This window comes from Ostrinia nubilalis, chromosome 12 (assembly GCF_963855985.1).
Source record: "Ostrinia nubilalis chromosome 12, ilOstNubi1.1, whole genome shotgun sequence".
Lineage (NCBI taxonomy): Eukaryota > Metazoa > Arthropoda > Insecta > Lepidoptera > Crambidae > Ostrinia > Ostrinia nubilalis.
Genome location: NC_087099.1, coordinates 2,860,550 through 2,884,823, shown reverse-complemented (window position 1 = coordinate 2,884,823; position 24,274 = coordinate 2,860,550). Strand labels below are relative to the sequence as shown.

Here is a 24,274-nt window from a genome sequence, read left to right as displayed (position 1 = left end):
TTGTTTTCGACGATATAAGAACAAATGGCAGCTTCGGTATTTTTCAGCTTTGTATTTTCTGTAACGAATGTTGTAATACTAGGTTGATTAATATTACTCTGTAGCCACGCCTCCATATTTTTTTTATGAGCTTTTCCATCACCATGCTTTTTAAGCTCTGATTTTCCCGCCTTCATAACCACATTGCACACCTTACAAATTGCATTATCATCCTTATTCCCATTTAATAACCATGCTTTGAACTCAGGTTGCTTAAGCCAATCATGCTGAAACTTCTTCTTAAATATCTTTTTCCTACCTTTTGCCATAGATTTTGAACTACCAATCTGCTTGAACTGCTTTTTTTCATTTTCAGTATTGTATCCCTCTTCTTCGTCTTCAGTACAGTTATCAACCTACAAAATACAAGAAGGTAATGAGCAAATTTTAGAAAACTCATTTATAAAGGTGATTTATTACAGAATATGGAAAAATATGAATATTTTAAAAATCTCGGCGATTGTCCGGCGAGGCGATCCTATAATTTAAGTATATAATAACCCAAGCAAAAGTAACTTGATTATATTAAGTAACATGACAATTACCGATTTTTCATTTTCGATTTCCATTACTGACGAAGTTTGAGGATCTAATTGTTCTTTCTGATCCTCGACATAACTAATGGACTGAAAACTCGTTCCGGGTTGAAGTTCATAAGAGCATGTACTAGTGCCGGGTCTTTCGGATGAGCTCAGAGGAATCTTTTCTTCATTCTGAAAAATTATTGATAGGTTTAGCAATCGCCATTCACTCAAATTTAAATTCCTGTAGCAATGTCAGGCAAAAATTTATTTAAAATTTTTCCCCGACTCAAATCAAAAAACCAGTTGGCAACATTCTTAGCACTTCAATCTTATCTTAACAATGATCGAAGGAATTAAACTTTTTTAATTAAAATAATTTTTAACTCACCTGGAGCCTAATTCTCGGCCCGTGATATTTCTTAAATTGCGATATATATCGCATGAAAACAGTTTTTTTTGTATGGAGTTTCATTCGATATCCGCCATGTTTTTTAATATCGAAAATCCGAGAATAAGGCTCCTGTGGGGTGAATGGTAGTACAAATCTTTGCCTACCAATCAGCTTGGACATAAAAAAACAGTTTTTTCATAACATAACCTAGATATTTTTCATAACATTCTAACCTAGATTTTCATTGTGCACTAAATTATATACTGATTAATATAAAAATGGAAGCACAAACTTACCGATTTTTTAGCAGCAGTATTTATTAGCCACCGATCCATTTCTTTTCACATTAAACAACCGTCGCAATAAATATTTCTAGCTGTGATTATTTATTTGAATGGATCACCGTACCAACCACCATAGAACAAGTAGTACCAACAGTAAGGAAATTGATAGCTAGTGATGTGCAGCTATATCAAAATAATAGTAGTAATCTGCAAAGTCGACTGTCGATGATTTTGTTGACGAATTTTGTGTAAATAATAATATTAATACAATAGACTATAGAAGAAGAACGATAAATAAACTATAAATTTTAGGTGTGGCGTGTGGTGTCAAAACTACAGCAAAATAATTTTTGAGGGGAAAAAAGTCCGTAGAAGGGGAAATCTGAATTGCCGTGTGGGGAAAGGAAATCGTTCTAGTGGAAACACTGTATTTGACTCAAGTTTTTGTTCCAACTCTGCCCTCCATTTTTATCTTTAGCTTCATGGTCAAAGTACATTTGTTATTGTTTTTGGGTTTGGTGTTAATACTCTGTGGGCGGTTTAAAAAAAAACAACGCTAGTTTTCTTTTGACAGAAGTGGTTACGTTCGTTCTCATCTGTGGTTCGTTTCGCTTTTGTGGTCAATTTATTAGTTTTGTGACTGTTTAGTTAGATCTATGTTGTGACTATTTACATCGCTGCCGTTGTTTAGGAGGTATCATTTAAAATACCTCCGCGTCATACATTTGTGTTGTAGTGGCACGATTTGACATTTGTATACTGTTAATGTTAGCTAGCCCTGCACAATGGAAGCTCGATAAACAGCTTCCCCACCTGAGAGACTGAGAGTGCATCTGCAAGAACGCGGTCGCGGGCACGTACAATCCGTCTGGCCATCGGCACTTTCTCTCGCTGATGCGTTGCGAGTCTGTTACTCAATACACCGTTGTGCAAAGACTTGTGAGACTCGCCAATGTTTCCTAACGGTAGTGTGTAAACTGCGGGGGCTGTAGTTGGCCGCGTTGCACGGGTTCGCAAGAGTGTAGAGTGTGATGTGCTTCGGGAGTGTTTTGTGATGGTGGAGCGCGACGGCATGAGGCGTGGCAGCGGCGGCGGTTGCGGCTGGGGCGGCGGAGTCCTGGGCCGCTGGTCTCTCCGAAGACTGCTCCTCGACAGCCCTTTGGTGGGCAGGAGACTCGCGCACACAGGTAAACTGAACCACATCACCTAATACTTATCTTAATCCATAAACTTCGTTTCATCATGTCACATTTGGAATAACATTTGGTAAACAAGTGGAATTCAATCTACCTGCAAATATTATCAGAATATTTTTTTTTCCACATAGAACCAAATCATTTTTTTCTGGCAAATAAATTTATGCATAGAACGATTTTTCTTATAAAAAATTTTGGTATTTCCTTTGTACCAATTGATTTATTTGCTATTTTGGAGCTGAAATCAATTAATAGATGTTTATCATTTGGTGTTGAAGACATTCTTTGATACATTAACAACTCAGCCAATTGAGTGACATGCAGGCATTGGTTCCCCAATTATTATAGGTCAATGTCAGCACTAATCAAAGAAGTGTGACCTCATTGTTCAGTTGCATAACATTTAATTACTTACTTTTAATTAATATTCAACATTCTACTTTATACAGAGTGATTGACCTACATACTGTGCCTTGCTTTTAAGTGCTGTATACTTCCTTGATGTGATTAGATAACAGTTATTGTTTTAACTCTATTGTTTAACTTAATTATTGTTATGTTGCTTGTAAACAACTGAACTTGAATTACAATAATGTACCTTTAGAGCATGTAATTAAAAATTACTGCGTGTTGTAACAGTAAATTATTGTGTTGCATCATAATTAAATTCATATGTTCGGTATTTAATGATGTGAAGACTCACTTTATCATATTTTGATAAATGAAAAATTATTACTATAAGAATCATATTTTACAATAAATTTGACTACTGCTGATAAATTTAGATTTTTCAAGTAGCTGGTGCATACTATGGTTGAAGAAAATGATTAATTTTGGTGTCTGTGACTTTCTATGATCTATTGAATAGGCATGCAATTGCATTCTATTAATACCCACTTTCAGTTAAAATATTCTGTCAGGTTTTGAAAATTGGGAATCCTCATAAATAACAATATTTAACATTTTATAGATTTTTTGAATAACTAAATATTCAATGGATAATTAGCATAAAGTTTTGTAATATTTTTTCTGCAATACCCTTGAGAAAAATGGTTGTGAAATTAATCATGTAACAATGGTTTTCTGTTATAATGAAATAGTTTATAACTTATGAGATCACATCAAAGTCAGGTGTCACAACAAGGGACCATAGAAAAGAATACTATGTCATCTCAGGGCATTCTAATGTTATTGTTTCAATCTCAAAGTGATAACAATGGTCTGTCATTGTTTGAATTGTTTCAAGGGAGCCTGGGCACAGTTGAGTGCAAGATTCATGGGAAATAAAACAATTAAATATGTTTTTTCTGAGGAAACAATAAATGTGCCATAAAACAGCTACATTCAACGCTAGGTAGTTAAATACATGTTGTTGATAATAATCACTGTTTTAATTTAAAAAATATAGGGAACCATTGTTTCCTCAAGTTCCCTCAAGCTTTAGTTTAAACAAGCTTTTATTAAATCTGCTACCATGATCAATATTTGAGCCATTTTTCCCATAACACAAATGTTATAATGAACAGAATATTAATGTAAACAACCATTAAAAGTATGACAAAACATTAAAATGCAGTTTCAATCCGGCATTAGCCTTGGTACATAATTATCATAAAGTCTAAATTTAGATACTAGGTATTTCGACATTTAATCTCACACACTTGAATTATCAAGTAGGCAAAAATGTCATATAATATTAATGTATTAAGTCTGAATCGTAAATTGGATTGCTTTTAATGTTTTTCAATATTAATATGATTAGCTATTACAATAGTGGATGAGCAATTTGGTGCAATATTTCAATATAGACCATGTCACTGTCACTGGAGTCCCGAAAAAAATGAGGGACAAATGGCGTGGTAGTTCAATTTATGTCGGCAGGCACTGGATCCCAGGTTCGAAACACGTACAGATCATGTAAGATTTTTTTAAAAGCTAGCTAGGTCATCTAAGCCACGTTTAGGCAGAAACGCAATTTCGTGCGTAACTTAGAATGTTAGTTTTACATAGAGATTGTAATGTCACTGGATTATAATACCTTGACGCTACACGCTACTGTCGAAAACACCAAACATTTACAAAAACAAACTGTACAACAATCAAAATCCGCAATCCTTCAATCTATTGTTACGAACGAGCGTAGGCACGCCGAAGAGGAAGACTACAAGGCTCTCGTTAAAATGGTAATTCTACTCGGCATTTGTTGTATCTTCCGCTGCGGGAAGCGTTCTTGGACATAATCAATTATGTAATCAGTAATCAGTTGTTTAGATAAAAAAGGTAAATTATACTTTTCCGAGGTGGTTTAACGCAGCCCATAATTGATGGATTGTGAAATTGTGTCTTTAGATTCGTCTCTACGTCCTCCTCCTTCCTCTCTAATTTACCAGACAAATAGAGAAATTACTCCATGATGGACAGACAGAATTCACGAGATAGGGAAGCCCGATGTTCGTATATTTTCCCTTACTCTCCTTTTATGATATCCACGTCTATAGCTAGCCTTTGGGCCTATCTATAGAGTATTTCGATTTTGAGTTTACCTGGCCGCCGATCCATTCATCATCGCTCTAATCCATCCCACGGCCGAGGGATAACCGAATAAAACGTCTGATCAATCGCACTTTCTTTGACAGTGCGATTTATTGGAGTGGTCCATGGGGAACCTAATCTCCGCGATTATTTCTCACTAAAATATGAGGAATATCACGAATATTGTACCAGAACCAAGTCTGTGTTAATGGTAACAGGAAACAATAATTTTCCGCAACTTTATTAAAATCCAACTCCAACTGATCGGTTAATTTTTTTACCGAATTCTATCTTTTATCTGTATTTTACGAAATTTCCGGGTGATTGTAGACCTAGCCTTACCTACACTTTTATTGGTTTTGGCGGAAAAATATTATGGTCGTAATATTATCAGTTACAGTTTCCGCCTTCTCGGGCAAGTAGTAAAGACTTAAGTTTTATGTATTGTATTTTACCTGCGAATGCGAGTCGCCATTCACAGTCGCACATCATGCTCAAACTTGCCAAGTTACGGGCAAACAGAATATAAATCAAAGCAACCGTACACGATGGGAATGGATAACAAACGACGCCACGTTCGTGGAATGCTTTCCCCAAAATTTCCCATTTAGTGATTACGCTAAATAAGACCGGTGTTTGTAAATTATGTTTTCAGAACCCTTCGATACAATTAAAATTATTTGATTGATAGATAGGTGTATTATTTAAGACTTGAGCTATTGTAGTATAGTTTTTCATTAGCAAAGGCCTGAAAATACATAGTTTTAAATTGAGGAGAATAGTTTAAGTCGTTAATTTCGTCATCGCACAGACTCATTGTTGTCGTAGAAACTGAATGGAGAAAGTGACAATAAGTTTTTCTGAAGTGTTGTTTTGTGTCGCTCCTCATCTAGGTAACCTTAATTTGACTGAGTAATGACTTCGTTCCAGTAAAGTCCTCATTTTCATTTCATAAGTAAAGTTTCTTTTTTTCTGCATTGTGTGTTGGTGCCTCCCACAGAATTCTTTATAGCTTGTCGTACTATAGTCTCAAGGGCTGTGGTCGCTTCCCGTCATGTCATTACTCCCGAACCCTTTGTTTCCACTATCATTGTTGTCGCGCCCCATGTGACACGGTAAAAGCTTTTAGGAAGATCCACTCTGGTATCGAATTTCGAATCGTTTATAAGATACCTAATAAATTAACCTAGTCATTATCTCTGTCGTGAATAATGGAAAGCGTCGGCTCCCTTCGCTAATGTATGAGATATCGTCGGCTGATTTCCATCCATGCAAGTCCAGCTAAGTTTACTAATGCACTCGGCCAGCCAGTACAAGCAGTACAAGGGCGAATTGCACGCAACTGCCTCGCTCTCGCGAAATAACGCATTTGTACGTATACCTACGTTCGATAACTGATGCAACGGTTTCACTGCCACACGCTCAGTATGCATAACATATCGCATTCCTCGCTTCCAGACCCTATAATTTATTGTTGCTCCTTAGCGTCGGTGTTGTTGGCGCCTCTGTCTAAATTTACAACCTACATTTTGAAAGTTTAGTGATTTTGATTGGTCACCATTCGGTGAAGTCAGTTCTCAAATCATTCGGACTAAAGTATAGTAAACAGCCAGTTGCTCCCCGGCTAAAAATGTTTAAAAATAGGTATCTGAAAATCACCAACTTAAACTAATAGACATAATGACCGTCAAAGCAAATGATAGAAGAGATAATTTTAATTGACACAACGAATGATCGTTGACATAATATCGCCAAACGAATCGTACAGAAACAAAGCCTTGGCTCAAAGGTTTGTTTAAAGTTTGGAATTGGTATCCAGTATCTGATTTGCAAGCTAGCTGCATTCTTTACTGCTTTAGGTCACGAACTGATTTGACTAAAACCGGTCTTGGTATTTACTCTGTGTTTACTCCATCAATTCAACTTTGAGTTAGGTTCTTTATTGCTTTCAATAAAGTTAATAGCTTAAGCGTCATAAATAGGGCATATTAATGTTAACATGCTTATGGGTAAATCCGCGAAACAGTAAAAAACTTATGTTCCGATCGATAAAAAAAAAACTGTTGTAGTTCTGGTAAATTAAACTTCTGAATAACGATTCATACAAGTTTCCACATAAGGCGCCATGATCCATATTGATTAAATACTTCAAGTTATTTCGATAATCAAGAAAACACGCACTAAACGTCATTACCATCACAGTAAAAGTACTGACCTTTGCCGTTGTCTTTTAATTTTTTGTACTTTGCCTATACACAGACCAGATTTTGATTATAAATTTAAAATGTACATATTTACCGTGACAAAATAACAAAATTATATTGAAATCGTATTAGCCAATAAAATGGAATCATGAATTGAAATATTGTCACGAGAAATCGTCATAGCCATCGCGGCAGCATCAAAGGTTCTTTAATGCGGCTGCGACGCGACTTATCCCCGCTTGTGTCCGCGCGTCCCACTCTTCAATTCGTTGCTCGTAACAGAACAGAATGCACGTAAAATTTACCGGTAAATCCGCGAAACAGTAAAAAACATATGTTCCGATCGATAAAAAAAAAACTGTTGTAGTTCTGGTAAATTAAACTTCTGAATAACGATTCATACAAGTTTCCACATAAGGTGCCATGATCCATATTGATTAAATACTTCAAGTTATTTCGATAATCAAGAAAACACGCACTAAACGTCATTACCATCACAGTAAAAATACTGACCTTTGCCGTTGTCTTTTAATTTTTTTTACTTTACCTATACACAGACCAGATTTTGATTATAAATTTAAAATGTACATATTTACCGTGACAAAATAACAAAATTATATTAAAATCGTATTAGCCAATAAAATGCAATCATGAATTGAAATATTGTCACGAGAAATCGTCATCGCCATCGCGGCAACATCAAAGGTTGTTTGATGTGGCCGCGACGCGACTTATCCCCGCTTGCGTCCGCGCGTCCCGTTCTTCAGTTCGTTGCGCACAACAGAACAGAGTGCACGTAATATTTACGCAGCTCCGAGACTTTTTAAACCCCGTAAACGAGAGACACTCGCAGTTTGTCATCGGCTCGCGTCATTCCCATTTTGTGCGATTCGGTAAGTTTTATAATATCGATATTTTTCTAATAATTAACACTTTGGAGCATGTGATTACAATAAAAAAATGGCGATATTGAGGTCTCCCAATAGTGGCGACAATTATTTTTATATAATTTTAAAATCGTTTTCGTCATTACCATTAACATCATTACCATCTCATTTGGGCTTATGGTGATGACACTTTGTATATGGTAATGACGACTATGAAAGGTTTCCTAAAATTTCTTATGCGCATGGAGCTGTCACTGTCAAGTGTTAAAATAGGGTGAGGGGGAGGTAAGAGGGTTGCGCGCGGGTGATTTTTTGACAGCTCCATGCGCCAAGTTCATTAAAATAATCGTGTTGTACCTCTCTTTGGAGGTAAGTGCGTAGGGATGATGATACTAGGGTAGAACCTAAGGGCACCTTCATTTAGCGCGCTTTACAAAATAAATAAAAGATCGTAACTGGCACCTTAATATTTTAAATGCAAAAGTATGGGCTTGTCCACATCACGACGGCACGACGTCGGCGCCGTTCACCGGCACCGGCACGACATCGGCGCGGTGCCGGCCGACGTCGGTGCCGGTGCCGGTGAACGGCGCCGACGTCGTGTCGTCGTGATGTGGACAAGCACTATATCTGTTACATTCCACGCTTCAACCGTTGAACCGATTTGAATGAAATTTGATATGGAACTATAGAGGTGATTTCAGACCTGAGAAAGGACATAGGCTACTGTACTACGGGAAAATCGGATGAAACTGCAGGGGAAAAAGCTAGTTCGTTCATAAACGTAACCCACAACTATGTTTTATTTTCAATAAAAGCTTATTTAGCTATTTATTAAAATCCGTACATTCAATTCCCTTCTTAAATCCTGTACATCTCACACGTATATATACTTTTTATTATAAACAATAGTTATCGTATTGTTGAGTTCACAACTTACGTTAGCGTATTTGGTTGCAGATCATATTAAACAAGATGAAGCTGCAGTATTATATATTAAAAATAGAGACAAATCGTCATTATGTGGATCCCAAATATTTTTTGAGTATCATAGAAAATTTCTGTCCAGTTTTTGCGACTTATGATGGCGGAATCTGCCTTGCTTTATGCGAAGACTTTGATATGAAGTTATATAAAGACTTTGATGTCAATAATTTAACTGAGTTTTTCGCATACATTATTAAGTTATCTGATCGTGAGCAAATAATGGACTTATATGAAATCGTGAGAAGCCACGGTCAAGTAATAATAAACAATTCGAAGAAATGGAATGTGGTTCCATGAACAGAAAACTGCAAATTCTGCAATTTTTTTAATATTTTTATAATTAAAGTATTATTATCAAAGTTACTAAGTAAAGACCAAGATCAACGAAAATCTATTGTTGAGATATTGAATATAAATAATATATTATAATAAGGATAATTTTATGGAACAAGAGTTGATTTTAAGCAATGACTATGGTGTAAACTAACATAATATTAAGGAGACTAGTTATGAAGGTGTACCCCACAAAGCAGTATGTGGTGTACCCAATAAGTTAGTTATATTTTAGTTTAAACTGAAATGACTGTCTAGTTACCAAATAGTAATTATTTATGTAACCAATATTGTTATTTTTAGGGATTACTGCAGTCATGCCCAGGAAACAGAAACCCAAAATCAAACGGGCAGAAAAACAAAGAGTGTACAGAAAAATTAAATATGCAGATATTAAACAAGATCCAGTTTTATATGACTTAGAGAGAGAAAAGGAAAGAAAAAGATATCAGGAAAGGAAAAAAAAGAAACAAATCAAAAGTATCGACGAAGAATCTCCCCGTGATCAACGAGAAAGACGTAAAAAATGGCGAGAAGCTTCTCGAAAATATAGACAGACAAAAAAAGAAGACAAAATGCGCCCTATTCCTGTACCTGAATTGATTTTGGTAGACCAAGCAACAACAAGTAAAGAGCACCAGGCTGAAATTCATGTTACAAGTGACAGTCAACAACCAGTTAACAATCCATTGGGACCTTCGGAGTCAACAGTGAATATACGAAGAATAAAGCACATTGAAAAGAAAAAAAGAATGCACCTGATGCGAATAATACAAAATCTTCAAAAAGAAAACAAAATGTTACGCAAAAAATTACAAAAACAGGACAAAGAAAAAAATCACCCAAAAAATGTTAACATGTTATCTAAAAAAAATTCTCATAAAAAAGCTCAAGAGAAAAAAAAAGAAGACTCAAAACTGATGAAATTGATAAAAAAAGTACGAGAATTTTATCAGGATGATCTGAATAGCACACTTGCTGCAGGGAAGAAACAATATGTTACGAAGTTAAAAGTACAAAAACAAAAACGGTACATGACATGCACTCAAAAAGCGTTACACAAAAAATTCATGGCCAAATATAACGTGACAGTCAGTTACAGTTTCTTTTGTAAGCATAAACCATTTTGGGTTTTGAAACCAAGAGACTCTCAACGCGAAACATGCTTATGCATGATTCATGAAAATTTTAATCTGAAGGTTCAAGCTCTCAAGACACATTCTATATTGGACGAAACAGGTTCTGAAGATTTGATAACTAGCCTATGTTGCTCAAAATATGACGAACAATGCTTAAAAAGGGAGTGTGAGTCATGTAAAAGTAAATCATTACAAGTGAAAGAGTTTTCCAATGATCAGGAAATTACTTATTATAAATGGACACGTACAAGAGAAAGTATAAAGACAAAGCAAGGTCAGAAAATTGTTACTACGACTAAAAAAGAATCGGTATTAGCTAAACCAACAGAAGTGATCAATGATTTACATGAAAGTATACCAAAATTCTTAGAGCATTGCTATGCTATTCATAACCAATATTGCAACATGAAACTCCTAAAAGATTCATTACCCGTTAACTGTGCAGTTATCCACGCAGACTTTTCCGAAAATTACGGTCTGAAATTTAAAAATGAAGTGCAATCAATGCACTATGGTGGAAATCGCAAGGAAGTATGCCTTCACACAGCCGTAATATACAATTTTGATTTCCATGTTAGTGCAACCAAACCAACATCAATTTGTACTGCGAGTTCTTGTCTGAGACACGATAGTCCAGCTATATGGGCACACATCATACCACTGATCGAAAGAGCTCTCATAGATAATCCTTTCATAGACACTTTACATTTTCAGACAGACTCTCCAGTCACACAGTACCGTAATAAATACATTTTTTACATGATTTCCCAACTTCACCACGAATTTCCACAAGTAACCACAATTACTTGGAATTACTCTGAGGCCGGACATGGCAAAGGAGCCCCGGACGGTGTAGGAGCTACAATAAAAAGGACTGTGGATTCCTGTGTTAATCACGGTGAAGATGTGGGTACATATGACAAGTTCTTGCGTTTGGTTAAAGAAAATGTAAAAAACGTCGTCATGTTTGATGTGCCTGAGGAAAATATAGCCAAGAGAGAAAGTGCAATGCCAAAGAATTTACCGACATTTAGAGGCACCTTCGATGTACACCAAGTGTTATGGAGAAAAGATGTTGTGAACCTAACATTTCGCAAATTGAGTTGTTTTGAATGTGACTGTGGAGTCATATGTACTCACGGAAAACATCTAGGTTTTCTAAAAATGTCACAATATCATGAAGCTTCCTCCGTTGATGACAACCAAGTGGTTCCCCTGAGTGTCACCAAAAGACAAAGTTCCTTACTGACTGATATCACCAATAGGTTTGAAGATTCTGACATCAATATGATTTCTATCACTGCTAATCCTTCAAAGATAAGAATCCTCTCCAACAAACGCTTAGTCGTTTCGAAGACTGAAAACAACAATATTTAAGTTTTAAATTGTAAAGTTCTCTAGATTATTAACTCTTGTTTATCGAAAGACTGTTTTCTTATTATAGAAATCAAAACTGTGATTTAAAGCCATAGCGTTTAATATTAAGATAAAAAAGTAAATTCGAGCTTATTGTCAAAATAATAAGTTGTTATTAGTTAAAAAAATATTTTTAATATTTTCTTGTATGTTAATTTTTATCAATGGATGTCCATTTATTTTGACACACTGTACCTACATGTAAGTTTAGATATAGTAAAGTCCTTGTCCACATCACGACGGCACGACGTCGGCGCCGTTCACCAGCGTCGGCACCGTCGTCGTTCACGGTCACGTACCAGCTTGAACGGTGCCGACGTCGTGCCGTCGTGATGTGGACAATCCATTACTCTCTTGCTTATCGAATGACTTGTTTTCTATTTTAGTTATAAAAATCAAGACTGTGATTTAAAGCCATACCAATCAATATATAAAAAACAAATTTAAGATTTGTTTTCAAATGAGAAGATTTTTTATTACTTTACGAGAAGACGTTTTTTTTTTAAATTTATTGTATGTTGACTATTGTGTAAGTCTAAGTAAGAGCACCTAGGCATATTTTGCAATCAAAATCCTCATTGGTTTAAATATATTTTCTTCTGATTCTGAATAATAAATATTAGGAACGTAAAAAAATTTTCGTATTGTTCCAAATTCAATAAAAACATTAAAATATTGAATACATTTATTTTCATTTCCAACCCATTCTTTAATAGGTTTCTTTTTCTATAGAAAAAGTTGGTGTTTAGCTAAACAATTATATTTCGTCATCACCATTAACATAAGATCATTACCATTTTAATAAAATCATTACCATTAGGAAAACGTCATTACCATTTTGTGAAAAAATATTTGGACGCTTGTTACTTCTAAAATCACGATTGAATCTAAGGGCCTCACACTGATCTAAAAAGCTTATTGCTTAACCTTTCAGTTTAAGCTAGTTTGCACGCATCCCTGTTAAGTTTTTCAAAAAACGTAAAATAAATCCCGCGGAATAAAATCGGCGGATCTACCCTTACGCAGCTCCGAGACTTTTTAAACTCCGAAAACGAGAGACACTCGCAGTTTGTCATCGGCTCGCGTCATTCCCATTTTGTGCGATTTAGTAAGTTTAATATATCGATATTTTTCTAATAATTAGCACTGTGTAGCATGTGATTACAATAAAAAAATGGCGATATTGAGGTGTCCCAATAGTGGTGACAATTATTTTTATATAATTTTAAAATCGTTTTCGTCATTACCATTAACATCATTACCATATCATTTAGGCTTATGGTGATGACACTTTGTATATGGTAATGATGACTATGAATGGTTTCCTAAAAGAACAATGTAACAAAACGTCCCCAGAACTGTAGCACTTTAATACCTACCTTATAATACTATAATTTTATTATATTATGACAGCTCAAGTGTGACATGCGTGTCTCAGAAAAAAGTTATATCTAAAATAAAAATCCATAAGCAACCCTGAAAAAATACATACAAAATCACTTTTGACCAACTTCAATGGGTATCACGACAGCTTAACCCCGGGACAATTCGACTCCTGTGACAACTCGACCCCTGCGACAACTTGATTTTTTTCAACACTCAACACTTTTGACTTACTTCAAATGGTTTCACGACTGCTGGACAGTGGCGGCGTAGCATGGGTTGGCACCCGGGGCATAGCACAGCACAGCACCCCCCGTCATAAGTCCTTAATGTAAGTAAGTTGGGTATACATATAGCGGGGAGGTAAGACACCCCAAAATGGTCCTCCCTTACGCCGCTGGTGGCTGGACCCTACGACTGCTTAACCCTACGACCACTCGAACCCTCCGACAACTTATACTTGTGACCCTGTGACAAGTCGAACACTGCGACACGTCAACCCCTGCGACTACTCTGAGCATTTATTGTAGATTCTGTTCAGGCATTGATTGATGGAGCTAAATGGTTTACAATAAGTATCATAGTTGTCATCGGGGTCATCTGGACCTCTGTGACAACTCGACCCCTGTGATAACTCGATTAAATTAATTTTAACCTACTTTAAACGAAGGTCGACCCTACAAAAACTTGACCCGGACAACTCGACCCCTACGACAAGTCCAAAATATTCAACTATGATACTTATTGTAAACCATTTAGCTCCATCAATCAATGCCTGAACTGTATCTACAATAAATGCTCAGAGTAGTCGCAGGGGTTGACGTGTCGCAGTGTTCGACTTGTCACAGGGTCACAAGTGTAAGTTGTCGGAGGGTTCGAGTGGTCGTAGGGTTAAGCAGTCGTAGGGTCCAGCCACCAGCGGCGTAAGGGAGGACCATTTTGGGGTGTCTTACCTCCCCGCTATATGTATACCCAACTTACTTACATTAAGGACTTATGACGGGGGGTGCTGTGCTGTGCTATGCCCCGGGTGCCAACCCATGCTACGCCGCCACTGTCCAGCAGTCGTGAAACCATTTGAAGTAAGTTAAAAGTATTGAGTTTTGAAAAAAATCAAGTTGTAGCAGGGGTCGAATTGTCCCTGGGTCAAGCTGTCGTGCCCTTTGAAGTTGGTCAAAAGTGATTTTGTATGTATTTTTTCAGGGTTGCTTATGAATTTTTATTTTTGATATAACTTTTCTGAGACATGTCACACTTGAGCTGTCATAATTATAATAAAATTATAGTATTCCATTCAATTTATTCATTTAAAGATAACAATGATCCACATGGTTAGTAAATGGGTGCCTTATACAACTATGTTAGTAATTTACTTATTATAACATACCACTAATTATCCAACCCGTTCGGTAAGAAGTAGCCGAAGGAAATGTCGGATAATAGGAGAGTCGTACCTCTCCGCCACGGTCTTCAGGATACTGTTGGGGCTCGCCCGTATCCTACTGAGCAACGAGGCAGTCTTCTTGCATAGGACAGCAAAGAAGCCGTCAGTGTGCGACTGAGCAAACATTTGAAGCGAGGCAAGCCCAACAGCATCCTGAAACCGTTGTTTGTTATATTGGACCCGAAGGACGCTAAGCGATTTCTGCGAGTACGTGGTCCACAGGTTTCCCGTGTATAGACTCTGACAGTATGCTTTAAACAGAGTGATCTTGACATGGTCATTACATCGGGCAAACCTGCGAGCCAACATATTACACCTTACTGCCAGCGCCCTTCGTTCCCTCTCGATATCAACATGATCTTTAAGGTCATCAGTAACGTAGTGTCCGAGATATTTAAATTTAGTGGCTCTGTTTAACTTTACCCCATTAAGCAAGAGGTCGGGTACCACGTTTGGACATTTACTGGCGGCCTTAAATACCATGTATTCGCTCTTCTTCACAATATACAATAAGCCCCATGGCTTATTGTATATTGTGAAGAAGAGCATAGAGTGTGAAGTGTATGCTAAATGCCATCATTTAGCATACACTTCACACACACCCACCATCTTTCTGAGAGCCCCCATTGTTGGCGCCAGCAGTACCATATCATCAGCGTAGCTTATGTTGTTGATACAAACACCATCTACCCAGCATCCGATACGCATACTGCTAAGGGCAACAATGAGGTCATTTACGTATAGGTTGAAAAGCCTGGGAGACGTCAGCCCACCCTGTCTCACCCCGCACTGCAACCCATACTCCTCAGAAAAAACGTTAGCCCATCTTACGCTGTTAATCTGGTTAGCATACCAATAATGGAATATTTGTGATACTTCTGACGGGATGCCCTGCCTCCTCATCTTATCCCAAAGGATGTCATAAGACACAAGATCGAACGCCTTGGAGAGGTCGAGGAAGCATGCGTAAATGAGAGTCCCCTGATCCGTGTAGTACCTGACAGTGTGCTTAAGACTAAGGATGGCGCTCTCGGTCGACAGTCCAGGCTTAAACCCGAATTGAGCATCATGTGATTTTAAATATTTATCTAGTAGAGAGTCAAGCACACTGTCAAGGACCTTTGCCGTGATTGTAGCTAGAGAGATCGGTCGGGTATTAGCATGGTCTATCATATAAGGTAGGTATTAAAGTGCTACAGTTCTGGGGACGTTTTGTCCCATTGTTCTTTAAGCTTTGTTTTTAAATGAGAAGGTTTTTTATTAGTTTACGAAAAGACTTTTTTTATTCATTTCTTGTATGTTGACTATTGTGTAAGTCTAAGTAAGAGTAGCTTGGCATATTTTTCAATCAAAATCCTCATTGGTGTAAATATATATTTTTTCTGATTCTGAATAATATTAGGAACGTAAAAAATTTTTAACTAATGTCCGTATTGTTCCAAATTCAATAAATTCATTAAATTATTGAATACATTTACTTTTATTTCCAACCCATTCTTTAATAGGTACGTGCTTAGCTAGGAAAATAACATAGATAAAATTGGTGTTTAGCTGAACAATTATATCAAAATTTTAGTTTTCAAGTTATTTTAATTTAATGTATTACTATAAAATTATATTTCGTCATCACCATTAACATAAGATCATTACCATTTTAATAAAATCATTACCATTGGGAAAACGTCATTACCATTTTGTGAAAAAATATTTGGACGCTTGTTACTTCTAAAATAACGATTGAATCTAAGGGCCTCACACTGATCTAAAAAGCTCATTGCTTAACCTTTCAGTTTAAGCTAGTTTGCACGCATTCCTGTAAAGTTTTTCAAAAAACGTAAAATAAATCTCGCGGAATCAAATCGGCGGATCCACCCTTATCGACATTTTATGATTTCCATGTAATGCTTTAAAATAAGTTTGTGTTTGGGTAGATCCGCCGATTTTATTCCGCGGGATTTATTTTACGTTTTTTGAAAAACTTAACAGGGATGCGTGCAAACTAGCTTAAACTGAAAGGTTAAGCAATGAGCTTTTTAGATCAGTGTGAGGCCCTTAGATTCAATCGTGATTTTAGAAGTAACAAGCGTCCAAATATTTTTTCACAAAATGGTAATGACGTTTTCCTAATGGTAATGATTTTATTAAAATGGTAATGATCTTATGTTAATGGTGATGACGAAATATATTTTATAGTAATACATTAAATTAAAATTACTTAAAAACTAAAATTTAAATATAATTGTTTAGCTAAACACCAATTTTATCTATGTTATTTTCCTAGCTAAGCACGTACCTATTAAAGAATGGGTTGGAAATAAAAATAAATGTATTCAATATTTTAATGAATTTATTGAATTTGGAACAATACGGACATTAGTTAAATTTTTTTTACGTTCCTAATATTATTCAGAATCAGAAAAAATATATATTTACACCAATGAGGATTTTGATTGAAAAATATGCCTAGGTACTCTTACTTAGTGTGGCGACACCACATGACATACGTCCGCATCATACCGGCAGCACCGCCGCACTGGACGATGAGAGCTGCTTTGCCCTAGACTACGACTAGACTTTTTATTTTAAGATGTCGGTAATCTGTTTTTATTTATTTATTAAAGTACCCTTGTTTTTGTGTAATATTTATGTTGTGTGAAACAAACGTATACTAACTTCTTGCTGTCCTTATCTATCTTGCTTATTAATTAATATTCGTGTACCGTCTTTTAAGTGTTATTTCCATGTTGTATGAAACAGATGTATTTGTAAGTTTAGGCTATCTCATTCTAAATTCAGTATCAATAGTTTGTGTACCCTCCATCTTATTTATATTTGTGTAGTGTGAAATAGATATACTTTTCTCCTTCTGTCTCGCTCTGACCGTTTATGATAATGTTTGTAGGTAATCGTTTTATTGTCTCACCCTAAAATGTTTGTAATTGTTTTCTGTGAAACAGGTATATGTTTTGTCCTTGTCTCATTTTGTAAATATTTTTCTATATAAGACCGTCCGTTTTCGAAATAAATGTTCATTGTAATTTGGAGTCAGCCTTTAATTGACCACACATAGCCCCTCTCAACACTTAGACTTACACAATAGTCAACATACAAGAAATGAATAAAAAAACGTCTTTTCGTAAACTAATAAAAAACCTTCTCATTTAAAAACAAACCTTAAAGAACAATGGGACAAAACGTCCCCAGAACTGTAGCACTTTAATACCTACCTTGTATGATAGACCATGCTAATACCCGACCGATCTCTCTAGCTACAATCACGGCAAAGGTCCTTGACAGTGTGCTTGACTCTCTACTAGATAAATATTTAAAATCACATAATGCTCAATTCGGGTTTAAGCCTGGACTGTCGACCGAGAGCGCCATCCTTAGTCTTAAGCACACTGTCAGGTACTACACGGATCAGGGGACTTCCATTTACGCATGCTTCCTCGACCTCTCCAAGGCGTTCGATCTTGTGTCTTATGACATCCTTTGGGATAAGATGAGGAGGCAGGGCGTCCCGTCAGAAGTATCACAAATATTCCATTATTAGTATGCTAACCAGATTAACAGCGTAAGATGGGCTAACGTTTTTTCTGAGGAGTATGGGTTGCAGTGCGGGGTGAGACAGGGTGGGCTGACGTCTCCCAGGCTTTTCAACCTATACGTAAATGACCTCATTGTTGCCCTTAGCAGTATGCATATCGGATGCTGGGTAGATGGTGTTTGTATCAACAACATAAGCTACGCTGATGATATGGTACTGCTGGCGCCAACAATGGGGGCTCTCAGAAAGATGGTGGGTGTGTGTGAAGCGTATGCTAAATGCCATGGCTTATTTGTATAATGTGAAGAAGAGCGAATACATGGTATTTAAGGCCGCCAGTAAATGTCCAAACGTGGTACCCGACCTCTTGCTGAATGGGGTAAAGTTAAACAGAGTCACTAAATTTAAATATCTCGGACACTACGTTACTGATGACCTTAAAGATCATGTTGATATCGAGAGGGAACGAAGGGCGCTGGCAGTAAGGTGTAATATGTTGGCTCGCAGGTTTGCCCGATGTAATGACCATGTCAAGATCACTCTGTTTAAAGCATACTGTCAGAGTCTATACACGGGAAACCTATGGACCACGTACTCGCAGAAATCGCTTGGCGTCCTTCGGGTCCAATATAACAACGGTTTCAGGGTGCTGTTGGGCTTGCCTCGCTTCTGCAGTGCTTCGGAAATGTTTGCTCAGTCGCATACTGACGGCTTCTTTGCTGTCCTATGCAAGAAGACTGCCTCGTTGCTCAGTAGGATACGGGCGAGCCCCAACAGTATCCTGAAGACCGTGGCAGAGAGGTACGACTCTCCTATTATCCGACATTTCCTTCGGCTACTTCTTACCGAACGGGTTGGATAATTAGTGGTATGTTATAATAAGTAAATTACTAACATAGTTGTATAAGGCACCCATTTACTAACCATGTGGATCATTGTTATCTTTAAATGAATAAATTGAATTGAATACTATAATTTTATTATATGACAGCTCAAGTGTGACATGTCTCAGAAAAGTTATATCAAAAATAAAAATTCATAAGCAACCCTGAAAAAATACATACAAAATAACTTTTGACCAACTTCAAAGGGCACGACAGCTTGACCCCGGGACAATTCGACCCCTGTGACAACTCGACCCCTGCTACAACTCAAACCCTGCGACAACTTGATTTTTTTCAACACTCAACACTTTTAACTTACTTCAAAATAATGGTTTCACGACTGCTGGACAGTGGCGGCGTAGCATGGGTTGGCACCCGGGGCATAGCACAGCACAGCATCCCCCGTCATAAGTCCTTAATGTAAGTAAGTTGGGTATACATATAGTGGGGAGGTAAGACACCCCAAAATGGTCTGGTGCACCCCCTCTTTTGGGTTACCGATTGAATGAATGAAAGGTGTTAGTTCGAATGAGCTATATGATACTAATCGCAGCACCCCCCCCCCCCCCCCCCCAATCATGGCATATCCTCGTTATACTAGCGCCAGTGAGTACTAATCTGCGTGACTTTTGTCACCCCCTGATGAGTGGCACCCGGGGCGGACCGCCCCCCCCTTACGCCGCTAGTGGCTGGACCCTACGACTGCTTAACCCTACGACCACTCGAACCCTCCGACAACTTGTACTTGTGACCCTGTGACAAGTCGAACACTGTGACACGTCGACCCCTGCGACTACTCTGAGCATTTATTGTAGATACAGTTCAGGCATTGATTGATGGAGCTAAATGGTTTACAATAAGTATCATAGTTGAATATTTTGGACTTGTCGTAGGGGTCGAGTTGTCCGGGTCAAGTTTTTGTAGGGTCGAGCTTCGTTTAAAGTAGGTTAAAATTAATTTAATCTTGTTATCGCAGGGGTCGAGTTGTCACAGGGGTCCAGTTGTCGAACTGTCGTAGGGAACCTACGACAGTTCGACCCCGATGACAACTATGATACTTATTGTAAACCATTTAGCTCCATCAATCAATGCCTGAACAGAATCTAGAATAAATGCTCAGAGTAGTCGCAGGGGTTGACGTGTCGCAGTGTTCGACTTGTCACAGGGGTCGAGTTGTAATAGAGATCGACTTGTCGCAAGGATCGAGGTGTCCAGGTCGAGTTTTCTTAACGCTCAAGCAGTCGTGATACCGTTTGAAGTAGGTCAAAAGTAATTTAATCGAGTTGTCGCAGGGGTCAAGTTGTCGGAGGGTTCGAGTGGTCGTAGGGTTCAGCTGTTGTATGGTCCAGCAGTCGTGAAACCATTTGAAGTAAGTCAAAAGTGTTGAGTGTTGAAAAAAATCAAGTTGTCGCAGGGTTTGAGTTGTCGCAGGGGTCGAGTTGTCACAGGAGTCGAATTGTCCCGGGGTCAAGCTGTCGTGATACCCATTGAAGTCGGTCAAAAGTGATTTTGTATGTATTTTTTCAGGGTTGCTTATGGATTCTTATTTTAGATATAACTTTTTTCTGAGACATGCATGTCACACTTGAGCTGTCATATTATAATAAAATTATAGTATTATCATGTACTATCATATTATAAGGTAGGTATTAAAGTGCTACAGTTCTGGGGACGTTTTGTCCCATTGTTCTTTTAAGAAACCATTCATAGTCATCATTACCATATACAAAGTGTCATCACCATAAGCCTAAATGATATGGTAATGATGTTAATGGTAATGACGAAAACGATTTTAAAATTATATAAAAATAATTGTCACCACTATTGGGACACCTCAATATCGCCATTTTTTTATTGTAATCACATGCTACAAAGTGCTAATTATTAGAAAAATATCGATATATAAAACTTACCAAATCGCACAAAATGGGAATGACGCGAGCCGATGACAAACTGCGAGTGTCTCTCGTTTTCGGAGTTTAAAAAGTCTCGGAGCTGCGTAAATTTTACGTGCATTCTGTTCTGTTACGAGCAACGAATTGAAGAGTGGGACGCGCGGACACAAGCGGGGATAAGTCGCGTCGCGGCCACATTAAAGAACCTTTGATGCTGCCGCGATGGCTATGACGATTTCTCGTGACAATATTTCAATTCATGATTCCATTTTATTGGCTAATACGATTTCAATATAATTTTGTTATTTTGTCACGGTAAATATGTACATTTTAAATTTATAATCAAAATCTGGTCTGTGTATAGGTAAAGTAAAAAAAATTAAAAGACAACGGCAAAGGTCAGTATTTTTACTGTGATGGTAATGACGTTTAGTGCGTGTTTTCTTGATTATCGAAATAACTTGAAGTATTTAATCAATATGGATCATGGCGCCTTATGTGGAAACTTGTATGAATCGTTATTCAGAAGTTTAATTTACCAGAACTACAACAGTTTTTTTTTTATCGATCGGAACATAAGTTTTTTACTGTTTCGCGGATTTACCCGTTTGTATGGTGCGTTTAGCTCAGACACGTCAGCTATTTTGACTGTTGCAATAACTGTCGGCAGTAGCTTGCTTGTTAGCGAAAATATTTCCTTTGCATACATATTTTCAGCACCATGCTATTTTCTAAAAACTACTAGGTTTCTTTTTTAGGCTATAAAATTCTTTTTTAAACTATAAAAAATTTGTTGTCGAGAATCCTCTTGTTTATTAATACGTATTGATTCCTGATTGGAGCGTTTTGTTGCCTTTGTCTTGACTTGACATGTAGTGTATTATTCAGTGGATCATTAACATTCACGCGTTTCACGCTTATGTTGAAACAAAAAAGCGACCCCTGCAACCTTGCATTTTCTACTAATAACAAAAAAGAGTGGAGAGACGCCTTTTCAGGCAGCAACGATCCGGGCATAATATCTGCGGATTATACGTTCAGCAAATAACTACAGAAATTGAGATTTGTTAGCAAAACGAAACACGAACGTGTAGTTAGGCATATAACACGTTTTCAGCATGAAGGAAAACTGTACAAGTTTTACTGTGATAAAATAATTTTATGCTTTACTAATCAATATCAAGCACGGCAACTATTTGATTTAATATGCTGAAGCCCAATTGTAAATTGAATCTGTATTCTGTACATTGGCCTGGAAGTTATCGCAAACTGTAAGGGCGCATTCACGTTCACACGGTTTTCGTTTTCAGGAATATGACACTCGCAATTTTTTAGATAGATTTATTTACAAGTTTATGTTAAAAGTTTTAGAATTGCGAATCAGAGTGACCACCGAAGTTTACGTCAAATGTGTCATAGGTAATTTGATTGACATTTTACGTTGCCATTTGCACGTGTATATACTTGAGCGTGGACATTAGTTTCGCCCACGCCCTGTTTGAAACTCCGCGTGTGTATGCACAAGGCCTAATGTTTCAGTTGAATGCTCATTCGGGAGGGGCGGGAGATTCGTGTCAACAAACTTCAGCACTGTCATATCTAGAACGCTTTGCGAGGCGAGATACATTTCCATTTTCAATACAGTCATGAATTTTCCATGTCAATCGATCCTTTGTTTCGTGATTTCTGAGGGCTATAAATAAACAAATCTATTCAAACTGATGTTTCAATAACTACAAGTGAAGTACAAGTGTTGTAGCTGCATGAGGGTAAATTGACAAGCTCTATCTCCTGAACTCCGCTGAAAAACCTTTATTCCAGATGGTTTACAACGTAATATACGTTTACATGCTCTCGAAGGGTATGGCACTCAACAAGTAGGTTCATTAAACTTTGCGTTAATTATTGGGTATCTAACTTTGCGAAAAGTCATCGACTAGTTTGGTTTGCCAATTTCAACGCTAGCGTTATTTCGTGTTATTGAATCAACTTTCTATCACACGCTCGAGGCGATCCATCGCGATTGCGCCTGGTGGGTGACCCGGCCGCGGCCCAGTTGCGTCGGTGCTCTGTGTATTTAGCTTACACTCCGCTATGACGCGAGATTAATTGCTTTCTATAAAAATCGCGCTCCGCACACTCCATTCAAGGCGCGACGTTATTGGCTCTTTAGAGGCATTGATGGATGACTATCCGATGTTAGACGCTACATTATAAGTCAGTCGCATAATAATGGGCTATTTTTGTTACAACGCATATAATGCGTATGTAAGATGTATAAAACTCTCTAGAAAACTTCATAATGGCATTGAAAATTATGACGTAGTTAACAAATCACAAAAAAACCTAACTAACAAAATATCTTTAAACTAGGTAATTCAGAATTTTCCGCTACGCCAGTGCTTCCATTGTAAAGTCCAGACACTGTATTACCATATAATATTTATGCTGCGACAAAAACCACACGAGGAAGTGTTTGAAAAACCGCAGCTTGAATGGAATTTGAAGTGTTCTTGAGCCCACGGCCTCTTTGATGGTACACATCACCAGAAACAATAAAACATTTGATTACGCGTAATAAGTGGGCTCATCGGTAATAATTACACTTCCTGAATAAATTTCTTGGTTAACAACATCAGTGTAGATGACTGCAACAACAAAGGCAAGACGTGTACTTTTAAACCTTTTTGATATACAATATTGTTATGCATGCATCCTGAGCTTCTTGGCGCAAATTCAAAGTGGATCACAAATTGCCTTGACTGTAGCTCCATATCTCTTTAAGACTTACGGTAGTGTGGCAAGCCAAGTGCAAAGTAAAAACGGCGAAGCACGATTCATGTTTTATTATGATGATCTCTTATTGTCCAAATAAAGCGATGCTCCACCTAGGAAATTATACGCTTAGAATATTAATAGCATGCTTATTGCAGTTCACCTGTAATCAATACCCCACAAGGTCCCAACCTTGCTCCACGGCATCAGCGGTATGCCATGTTGCTTCGCTTGTGGTAATGCAAATGCCACAGAATACGTAATAGACTACATATTTTATTTAACAGTGACCTTTACCAAAACTAGCATTAGAGAATAATGGATAGTCTCATAAATAAGCGTGCTAAATTCATACCGGTGTATCGATCGACCTTTAGTTTGGTGTTTAGAGTCGACGATGTCGGTGAACGCAAG

At 37.4% G+C, this 24,274-nt stretch overlaps 1 protein-coding gene and 1 long non-coding RNA gene across 3 annotated transcripts in view; one reads left to right on the top strand and one right to left on the bottom strand.

Annotated features, from left to right (window-relative positions):
• LOC135076466 (uncharacterized) lies at nt 1-1,659 on the bottom strand. Of its 2 annotated transcripts, XR_010258262.1 has the most exons (4): nt 1,251-1,659; nt 585-752; nt 299-395; nt 3-58 (listed from the first exon to the last, which is right to left on the bottom strand). It is a non-coding gene; the product is annotated as an uncharacterized LOC135076466 (long non-coding RNA). The 2 variants fall into 2 exon arrangements; XR_010258261.1 differs by having other exon boundaries at nt 1-395.
• Nucleotides 1,660-1,788: 129 nt separating this feature from the next.
• Nucleotides 1,789-24,274, top strand: part of LOC135076646 (E3 ubiquitin-protein ligase RNF19B-like) — a 47,407-nt gene continuing 24,921 nt past the window's right edge. Inside the window, exon 1 of the mRNA XM_063971068.1 lies at nt 1,789-2,425. Within this exon, the coding sequence (XP_063827138.1) occupies nt 2,293-2,425 (133 nt within the window). The 5' untranslated portion in view covers nt 1,789-2,292. The remainder of the gene's footprint in view (nt 2,426-24,274) is intronic.